At 41.8% G+C, this 11,051-nt stretch overlaps 1 protein-coding gene across 1 annotated transcript in view; it reads left to right on the forward strand.

Annotated features, from left to right (window-relative positions):
* Positions 1-101: 101 nt before the first annotated feature.
* The window catches only part of LOC112977980 (FH1/FH2 domain-containing protein 3-like), a gene marked incomplete at its 3' end in the record, with an annotated part of 202,322 nt that continues 191,372 nt past the window's right edge, over positions 102-11,051 (forward strand). Inside the window, exon 1 of the mRNA XM_026090970.1 lies at positions 102-269. Coding sequence (XP_025946755.1) covers positions 102-269 — 168 coding nt within the window. The remainder of the gene's footprint in view (positions 270-11,051) is intronic.

An 11,051-nucleotide genomic window follows, 5' to 3' on the forward strand; every position in this document is an offset into this window, starting at 1 on the left:
CAGCCCCGCGGCCGGCGTGCGGCGCCGGGTTGCCCGCGCCGAGGGGCTGCGCTTCTGCCGGCGCTCGCCGCCACTCGGCCGCGCCGCTGCATGGCAGCACCATGGCCACCACGCTGGTCTGCCGGGTGCAGTTCCTGGATGACACCGACCCCTTCAACAGCACCAACTTCCCCGAGCCCACCCGGCCGCCGCTGTACACCTTCCGGGAGGACATCCCGCTCGCCACCCAGCTTCCCGCCGTGCACCGCCTCCTCCGCGCCCCGCAGAAGGTGAGGGGGGGGGTGCGGCAGGCGCTGCCTCCGCCGCCTCGATGCTGCGTCTCGCTTTATTTTATTTTCGTATCGTACTGGGTCGAGTTGGTGGAAACTTCCCCGCGTGGGCGCGGGGGGGGGGGAAGCGGCAGGGGGCTACGCTGTGCGGGGCCGGTGGCTTTGGGGGAGGGGGGTGAGGTTAGGGGGCGGTATGGGGCCGGGGGCGCCGGGGCCGGGAGAGAGTTTGCAGGGGGAAGAGCCGCTGCCGGCGCCGCCATCCCGCCCGCTGGCGGAGTTCACCGAGAGAAAGGCTGCCCTTCCCCGCAGCTCCTAGTAACAATAAAATAACAATAAAGCCCAGGAACAGTAAACCGGGAGGAAGCGCGGCGCGCTGCCGCAGAGCGCGGCCGGGGGGTCCCCCGTGTGGGGGCGCCCGGGGGGCGGCGGAGCGGTGCCCGCCCGGGGCTGGGAACTGTTTCCAGCCGCTGTAATCCCTCGCTCCGGGAATACGTTGGCTTAAGGGCTGCCGGGGTGCGCGGGGAGGTGCCCGCGGGCTTCGGTTGTTGCTCTCATGTGACTCCGTGGGCGGTTCACCCTGGCGGGGCCGTGGGGCCGGGTCACCTGCGCGGGGCCGCGCCTGAGGCAGCGCCGCGAGGTGCGAGGCCCCGCAGCGCCGAAGTTTTCCTCCCCCAGAGCACCTTGAAGGACACTTACCCCTTGTGCATTAGCTGCAACTGCAGTACACTCTTCAAAGCAATCGGGGTTGGGGGGGAACACAGACGCCTAGTTGGGTGTCAAATATGACATGCCTGTCCCTTGTTAGACATCCCTTCTGAATATCGTGGGATTTTGCGAAATAATGTATTATGTAGGACGGACAGCCGAGCTGTGAGGAGCACATTCATGCAGGCAGGATTTGAGCTCTGCTGTAGTAAGGTTTTAGGAGGTAGACAGTTACAGCAAGGGCTTTGGTAAAAATAGCGTGTCTGCTGTCCTTGAAACAATTGATACTGCTAGTCACCCTTGTGAAGAGCTGCTGCATGTTGCTGCCACAACCGTTGTAAAATCTTACCTCTCTTCTTACATACTTCTAATACGTATGCTGGCATCTCTAATTCCGCCCTTGAAGTCAGGCACCCAGGCATGATATTTGAATTTTAGATTTTCAAAACAATGTCGTTGATTGACATAATAATAATGTCCTTTCGTTATTTTCTTCCTTATTATTTTATCTTATATCTGCATATTAGTTCTGCAGAGTGCACTGAAGAAAATAGGAAAAGTGTCCTGTTGTTTTTTACAGAAGAAAGCAGAGTAAAAGTTGTAAAACTCTTTTTCTCTCTCTGATGAAGTGGGAGGAAAATATTCTCTTAACATCACTTGTTGCATTATATCTTGCTCTTGGGAGCTTGTGGGAGGATGACAAAGGGCTGTGTGTGCTTTTAGCTTTAAGAATATTCAAAACCCAATAAAAGTATTTCAGAGAAAAGCTCTTGGAGCAGACAGAAGTTTTATATTTGTAGAACAGTTTCTTGCATAATAGTTGCCAAGGATACAGCATCCAGAGAACAGAGCTCTGCCTAATGCACAAAAACTTTGGAAGTCCTTGGTGCACTGGGTCAATTCTGTTTTCATATGCTCAGTAGTCCCTAATTCAGAGCCTGGTCCCATTGTTTCCAAAGAAGGCTTGCTTTTTTGGAGTCAACACTAATTAGGAGAAGGACAGGATAGATTCTGATACCTAATAAATTAGAATAAAAAGATAGTTTAACATCTGGATTTACAGTTAATTCAGCCTCATTTTCAAGCGTATTCCACTGTGTAGTGTTTTATGTTCCTTTGAATACTGTCTTGAYGTTTTTTATAACTGTTTGCTAGCCTTTACCAGAGTTTAGTGTCTTAGGAGCCACCCAAAATCCATTGGTCACTTCTGTACTTTTAACTCTTGCCCTCTGTTCCAGTGCACAATGTGTTTTTGAAGTTTAGCTGAAGTTTTTAAACTGGGCTTGAGGACTTTGGATGAAAGATAATATAAATCTCTAGTGGTGCTATAAAATCAGTTACTAAAAGACAGCTACTCTGCTAAAGGCAGTTCCTGTCCCCATGACTTGTTAATCTAAGGTTCTGACTCTCACAAGCATTTGTTTCTGCTATTTTAATTGTGTGGGTAGTTTCACTGAAATGTGTTTACATGGTTAAAGTTACCTTTGTGTTTGCAGAATCAGGGCCTATTTCTAGAGTGCCTTAATTATGTCTCTTGGTGTTCTCTTACATTTTACTTGAGAAAAAAATGGCAAGAGAAAGTTGATTAGACTTACCTACCTTTACTGGATATGTCTAAAGCGTAGTTTTTTCTGTGTGTTTGCTGTTAGTGCAACTTTTCTGTGATTATCATTAGATAATTGTTGTTGTTTTGTAGAACCGACTGATATGTGTCCCTTCTTCAGGAAAGGCTTTCCACTTTCTTTTTTGGAGGTGGGGGCAAGGGAAGATTTTTTTTTTTTGGTGGCTTTTCCTCAAGAGTATTCACCTGATCTTCTCTAGAAGATCACCCCATTACTTGACCAAGATCGCTTTTTTTTCCCCCACTTCTCCCAAAGTTTGTCCTGTACCCTGTAATCTCCAAGGCATGCAGCTGTCAAAGCAAAGCGTAGAGTGAAATTCAGGTGTCAGTTCAATTTGACATAGAGGGGGTTTGAGTGATTAATTAATTACTTTGAAAATTAGTGAGCTAATGGATTAATGGTCCATTTAATATATTGATGGTGACTCATGCCAAATATTTTGAAATAGACTTAGGAGTTTATAGCTCAGAGAAGTAGCAACACCCATGTCTAAATCATTCCTGAAATCTTCTGAACTGTTGGCCCTTTTGTCAGTGAGTTCTGCAGAACAATGATCTATGATTGTTTTCCTTCATCAGTTTTTGATTTGTTATCTTTTGCCTTGAATGGATATTTGCTTATCCTCTAAAAGTGATGTGCCAGTTTGCTGCCTTCAGGTCACTCACTGATTTGTATCTCTCTGTGTAAATGATGTATTGCTGTGGCATATGCTTAATAGACTGAAGTCAGTAGAGGGAATCCAGTTGACTTCAGTGGGTATAAGATTCCATTATTACTGAGCTGAAATTTCTAATGATGACAGTATTTTTTGTGGTCATTAAGAAAATGACTTGTTTATTGTAAGTTATTAATATATTATTAAGTTATTAAGTAAATCCTTTAGAATGTAAATAAAAAATACTTTGAGCTTTCTTAGAATTATTAGCTTTTCTGTAACCTGTAACCAATGTTACAGCTTGACCCCAAAAGACAGCATTTTTTTCAGTCTAGTTGTTTGGAAATACAACTCTTGATTTCATAAGTTGGTTTTATTTCTTCTTCTTTTTAAAGTTAGAAATATAATTGGATTTGGAAGCAAGTCTTCATCTGTAAAGTAGCTTCTGATTGGCAATATTTTGAACATCTTGTGGAGGAATGCAGAAGAGTTAGATGACTGAGATCCATGAACACTGACTAGGAATGGGATTTACTATCCTGAATGCATTAAGTATTTGGATGATGTGAAGCAGCTAAACCAACTGATAGAGTAAACTGAAGAGAAAGATATCTGCAATCCTCCTTTCCCTTGGAATTAGGTGCCTAATTGTAACCTCTCCCCCTTCCTGTTTTCCTGCTTCTCTCCATACACACACCTTTTCCTACAGCCATATTTTTGGATGAAGATGCTTACTGTACGTTGTGTTGCACACTGTTCTGCCTTGTGTGTGTAAAGGTGTGCCTGGAGCACATGTGCCAAATTGAATTCCACAGGGCACTGCTGTCAGGAATGCTCACCTTGTGTATCACATGTAGTTTAGGATGCCTTGGTACTAGTTTCACCAAGATGGTGACACATGTAGATACAATTAAGTGCCACAAGTTCTACTATAGTATTTTTAGTGCCATCTAAAAATTCTTGTTGAGTAACTAAGCCATGTTACAGCCTTTGTGGGTTGCTCATATAGATTTAATTGGCCACAGTGCCATTGTGGATCTGGCTTTTACTGGCTTGTTTCTCCGTATTATAGGTCTCTCTCTCAGTATCCATTGTACTAACAAGAAATGGATCTAATCTGGAGTCTGAATTCACATGTCCCTTTTGCCCATTCCTGTGAACCTTGRGAAAATTAAGAACTGGATCTAAGTTTGTGGTTCAGGCCCAGTGCCAGTAATGTTAGTTGAATCTAATTTGGTACTTTGGATTTGTTGGTTTTGAATTGCTTTGAGTTACTTGATACTTCTGACTTGCTGACACAGGGTCATTCAGGAGAGTGGATATATATACATGGCCAGTGTCAAGTGGCATGCTTTTTTTAGAGATCTTCCAAACTTATTCATGTAATTACAGCATGCTGAGTATGTTACCATATTCTGTTTTCACATCCCACTGTACTGTTCAGTGTTAGGGCAGCTCTGTAAGAAATATATGTCAATAATAGGAAATTATGCCTTTTAATTTAGGAAGGAAATGTAATGGGAATACTTTGAATAATAATGGAAAAACAAAAAAATCACATATTGCATATGGTGTAGTGATGGTTCTGGTGGGAAGAGAAGAGAGGTAATGGTATAAGGATAGTTGTTCTGACCTCTTGTTCCCTCTGAGAAAACTGGAGGCAACTTCTGTGTTCAGATCTCTTCCAAGAATTTATAAGTAGAACAGTGTCATGCAGAAAAAAAGTAGCATAAGCAAATAAATCCAATGAGCGCTAGAGGGATTCTAGAGTTTCATTCATAAACAAACTGTCCAGATTTCCATTTTCAACCATAGTGATTTAACCCTAGATTAAAGGCCATGGCTGATTCTGGGGTGTGATGGGATGTAAACTGATAGTAGGGACTGTTCACTGGATCGTGTCCTGGCATTGAGCTCAGCCCTGGCATTGAACTCAATGCCAGGATATATCCTGGCATAGACTTAAGCTTTTCTGAGAGCACAAAACCTACCAACTGGCTTCCTTTCCCTTGGTTTCCTTGAAGCACAGTTGTATTATGAAATGCCTTGGCTTACAGAGGCTATGCAGAAGGAGAGGAGGAGAGGATTGTTTGGATCCTGATCCTGCTGGATGTAGGGATAAGTAGAAAAGCTATTCTCTGAAGAAAGCATTTTTGGGTTGGTTGTTATGCTCTTCACAGGCAGCTTAACTATAGAAGATGAAAATTGGAATATTGTCCTACCTGGGAAGAAGGTCCCACAGAGATGAGAAACTGGCTGGTATCTCCTGTCAGTATCATGGCTAAGGAATGGGTTGGGGCGGGTGAGGAATATTTTAGTCAAGTGCTGTCAAGGTGAGGCAGGTAAATGTAAGGCCTTATTCTTCAAGAGAAGAGGAGATAAATGGAATGGTTATTTCCAGCAGGTTTTCAAAGTTCTCTAGATTTAGCCAAGTATTTCTGGAGTTTACAAAGCCCCATGCCTCAAGAGGTTGACTCTGTAGTGATTGTGTATGTTTGCATTTTCTACGGAAGTGCTTAGCAGTGTAAACAGGGTAGAATCCAGCTCTGTATTTTGATTTGAAAGCATGAGCCGCATCAGAGATCAGTATGAAAAATGCTGTTCTGAGGCAGTATGAACACATCTTCAGAAGCACAGCTGTGGAAAGCTGTTCATTTTCTGCAGCTTATTATCCTTTGCAGCATGGACATTCAAAGAAGGAAAGATCCCAGTACAGCAGATCTCAGTAAATATCAAATACTGGGCTTTCATCATTTATACTTGGACTGTTTAATGTAAGAGGTCTTTTAAGTTCTTTGCAAGGTATGACTTTTGACAAGTTATRGTTCAATTTAGGTGTTTGCTTTAGGCTTTAAAAATGAATTGTAAAAGCAGTGGACATATATGAAAGCTCTAGTTACTGAATTTGACACTTCTCTCCTGTAGGTTTCTATTAGTTTAGCTGCTAATAGCTCAAGAGTCTTTGTAGAACTTGATTTTAAGGAAGATGGAAGAAAACATGATGTCAGCTAGTTAGTTTTTAGAGTACTGTCAAATTTTCAAATCACAGATTAGTCACATGCAGCATCTGGAAACTCATAGTACCATACATTTACTGACTGCTTGCAGTCAAACAAAGGAGGAGGTGAACAAGAAGTTAGTCCTTGCTGTTGTAATTCCCCAAGTCTTGTACCTGCAGTTACGAATTTTTAAGTTTTCTTTCAAAACTAGTTGTGGATATCTCCTTTCTTCCAAACTCTTGAAAAAGTGCTTTATGAAGATTGCAGTATTGCAGTCCACCCTTAGGTAGACTTTGGTCAATATCAGTTTTAACTGAGGAATGGTCAGTGTGTCAAGTGGAACTTGGCATGGTGTCATCTCACTTCTTCCCATATTGTCCCAAATACAAACATGCCTTTTCAAAACTCTGGAATAGTTTTCTCTTTTTTTCTGTGCTTCTGCATGCATCCTACACTGTAAGTAATAAGGGTCTAAATCAGAGTCCCTTTTCTTTCCATCTGATCTTGTTCACTGGGTTGTGAGGAGGAGCGTTAGAATCCCTGTGCCACTGTGTGTGCTGTCATTGGGTATAGGAGGACAGTTGTGCCTTGTCACCTGTCCATCATGTATCACCTGTGACAATGCTAGCGAGTTTTCCTGTCTGCTTTCTTGGCTGTTGAAATGTTCACACCTCTCTGCAACATCTGTTTAAACGGTCCACAGATATATCAGGATTGGAAGTGAAGGCGATTGAACCTATTTGAAACTTCAAAAGAATGCAATTACGCTGGCTGGAATATAGCCAGGGAGGGCTGGCCCATCTACTGTTTCAAAAAGTGTCATGAATTTTTCAGTGACCCAAAGTGGTCAGGACTGGGGCTATACACCTTCTTTGATAAACAGTGCTTCAGTAGGCTCTACTCATGTGCTAGGATATTACTTCATTACTGGCCCAGAGAAAAAAGTGCCAGCTACTACACCTCTGTCATCACTTTACACCACCTGGATTGCATTATATTAATATTAACTTAATATTGTATTACAGTTATTAATAAGACAGCAAGGAATGTTGTTGCATGTTTTTAGCAGAGGAACAAGTTGGGACAAAAGTAGCCATGAGTTCTCTAGTAGGCTCAGCTACCTAGAAACATCTGCAACCATCTGGCATATGAAATTATTGAGGTAAAGGTGAGTGAGACTTTAAAGTTCATGTTCCACATGTCATCACTTTAACACATATATATTAAAAAATGCATTGCAGTTTCCAATTCCAAACACTTAAAAAGAAGTAATTCTATCATTACCAGCATTTTAAGAATGCTTAAAAAAAGCTTTTTTTTTTTTTTTTCTTTTCTTTAATTTCAGTATGACTGCCTGACTTTACTACCCACTGACCTTCAGTCCATTTTGTCAATAGGGTATTTATTTGAATTAGTCCTGACCAACTGCTGATTTTGAACCTAGCTGCCTGGTCACTATTAATAAACAAGGGCACAGTATTTTTTATTAATTTCTTGCTCACATCCATCATCATTTTGCATGTTAGTGCTCAGTAGGCTGAATAGCAAAGAGTGGGGGACTGAACAAGTAGCTTCATCTCCTTTTAGTTGTAGTTCTAGAGTATTTTTAAGACAGAATTGTGTTTTGAATTTGGACAAACTGGACTCAGACCATGTTGTCTTGTGATCACTAGCAGTTAAACTCTTGATATATCTTGAAGATGAGGAAAAATCTGCATAAAGAAACAAGTTGTAATACAAAATCAAGTCATGTACACATAATTATATACATTGCTGGAGGAGGCCATAGATGGAGGCTTTATGGCCTTAAGCCACAAAAATAACAAGCTATATGTTATGCTTTGTCTAGCTAAACAAGTTGTATTGCTTTATCTCTATTGGTACGCATACAGCAATACAATTTTCCTCTTGTGCGTAACAAGCATGATAATGTTGGAATAAAAGGTAGTTACAGATAACTTTTATTTCCTTGATTAGGGAAGGAGCTAAGTTATACCTTTGTCTTGTCTTCTGCAGTATCTTCTGCTTTTTAGAAACTACAGACTATGCCAGTTCAAAAAATAATGGTAAGTAATGTTTATACTGATTTAGGAATGAAAATAGAAGGCATTCAAATTTCAGTACTGTTCTTTGAAGCCAGTTGCCTCAGGTTTACTACCGAGTCCTACAATTCCTCTAAGTGTGATTAAGAAGAAAATAAGTATTTTCTTAGACTTGTAATTGTGCTATGGCAGCCACAAGTAACAGTTTTAGTGGTAAAGTAGCTCTTTTAGCTAGTGAGCTGACTGGGGTTTCTGTATCTAACTTCTTCTGGTAGCTCCATTATCAGCAAAGAGAACATCGGGGAGTTACGGGGCCCTCTCTGCCAGGTGGCTCAGTGTACTCTTTGGGAGGCACCTGGAACATTTGGGGGCTGGCAAAGGAGGAAGCTGTAGCTCTCATAATCATGCCAGCTAGCTTGCTCCTCCAAAGGTCATAGGCAAGGCAAGGGTAGCTGAAAAAGCATGTCCTGTCTGCTTTCCTCCTTCATTATTGAGAGGCTATTTTACACCAAGGTTTGTAGGCAAGAGCATAATAGCAGAGGATGCAGTCAGGGCACCAGCTGGAATTTGTCTGTGCTAATGAAAGGCTGAAGAGGGAGTAGTGCCTGCTTTCTGTGAGAGTAGACCAGTCATTCTGAATTTCCCCCCCAGCACTGATGATGGCCCCCTTTCTAGCTGTGGGGCCGATGTAAATAGATTGCTAGTACTGAGAAACACTTGGCGTTTTATGGGAAGTGAACTACATATCCACCCTCAGTTTATTACCATATTGCAGCAGCTGCCCCTGGAGTGTGACCTTTGGCTCCACATATAAAGGGTTTTTTCCCCCCTTCATCTAGCATTGTGCAGGAGTTGACTTGCAGCAATCAGCAATCCTCTGCCTTCTTTATGGGAGGTGTTGGTGCCTCTAGTGTGGGAGAGCCTCCCAGGCTTGCCAGGCAGGGAATTAGGGATGCCCATTGGGCTTTATTCTTTGCACCTGTGAGGGGCAGCAATCCTGCAGGGCCCGAGTAATTAAAGGTAACGAGCTGCTGGTAAAGAGGGAGTGAGCAACAAAGGGGAGGAAGGATAGCATGCTGCTTCCTGTAGCCCTTGGAGAAAAGGGGAGTCTTACAACTGTGAGATGCAGTCATGCTGCCCTGGCTTACAGGCAGTAAGAATCTGCGTGGCTGGGCATTGCCTTGCAAGAGTAAGTGAGTTCTTGTTTGTTTGTTTTGGATCTGGCACTTTCAAAAGGTGAAAGGACTAAGAAGCCTGATAGTGCTGAGTGCTAAGGAAAGGAGGTGGGCTGCAGAGTCGCCTGKGTCTAGTGGTGAAAGTGTGCTAGTCTGAAGATCGCCACCTTTGCTACTGCCTTTGGAGTTTCTAAAGTTTCCCTGATAAGACAGATTGCTTCTCTCACCTTCCTGTAGGCTTCTTTGTAGGAAACTGTAATGTGACTGTAAAATGGATGTTTTTTGCAAACAGCTATCTGAGGGAGAGAAGTTACAGAGGGGACAAATTACACTGTGTGTACTTTTAAGTCACTGCATATCTGTTTATTCCTTGTTTTCATCATTCTGTCTTTCAACTACTCTGTATTATGCTACCAATTGAGAAACTAGAGTCAAGCTTTTTTTATAAAAGGAAAAGGCCCATAACTCTCCAGCGGCCACAAATAAGGTATGCAGGCTCTATTCATAATTGTAGAAGCAGGCTGTGGGTAAACCTTGGTATTTTATTTCAGGCAGATATGATTGATTTAACCTGTGTTAGTAGTCTAAATGATTCATATATGGTAATGATTACTGATGTTCATAGTTGAAAGATTTATTTTGCTGTCTTTTTTTGTGTTGGTTTGATTAGAATACATGAGACATTTTGTGTCTTGTGACTGTATGAGGAAGAAAGAAGTGTGAATTCTTCTGGATTTAGTATCCATGCTTGTTTGCTTGTGACCCAAGCATTCCCTTGCTGTCCTATGCACCTACTTCATTTTATACTGTAGTATTCCACAGTATTTTTGCTTATGTTCCCTCTCCACATTTTGTAGGAGAAGAGTTGGCTTAAATTATTAAAATGCCATGAAAATAAATGCACTTAACTTTGTTATATTTGCCCTGTAGATGGTAACTTGTTAGTGTTTAGGTGCTGAGTTCAAATTTATTTTATTTTTTTTTCCCCAAGCTAGTTAACTATTTAACTTGTCTGCTGTACCGTTTCAGCTATGGTGTGGTGGTTATACTCTTCGTCTGGATGTTATTCTGTGTTATATGTGTGTGTTTATATAGTTAGTTAAGAAGTTTCTTCTAGACTGAATTTTGGTTTAAGAAGGAAAATAAGCCATTTTTCTGGTGAAGGTGAATGTTGTGCAGAAAAAAAAATCCTGATGTTTCAGAAGATAAGGGAGTAGAGTTTCTGAGAGGCTGTGTTTCTCTGTTCAAATGCTACTGAATTATGCTTTTAGATTTCTGATCTTCTTGGCGAACTTTTGCCTGGTTTTGAAATGTAGAGGAGGAAAGAAGCCCCCACAGTTGCTGAATGTGAATTCATGCTAAGCGTAGGGTATGTCAATATTTTTGCTTTTCTGACCTTTTTCTACTCAGATTCTCGGGGTTCAGTTTTCCTGACCCTTTTATTTTAGTTTGCTGAAGAGAAGTGATCAATACTCAAAAAAGTGCCCTTCACGAAACAACATGCAGAAGTAAACTTGAAATCTGGAAGCTTGCTTTAATGAATGTAATTATTGCAAGATGCAGGTTTTTTTTTTTTTTTTTTTT

This window comes from Apteryx rowi, unplaced genomic scaffold (assembly GCF_003343035.1).
Source record: "Apteryx rowi isolate R43461 unplaced genomic scaffold, aptRow1 scaffold_887, whole genome shotgun sequence".
NCBI classification, from domain to species: domain Eukaryota; kingdom Metazoa; phylum Chordata; class Aves; order Apterygiformes; family Apterygidae; genus Apteryx; species Apteryx rowi.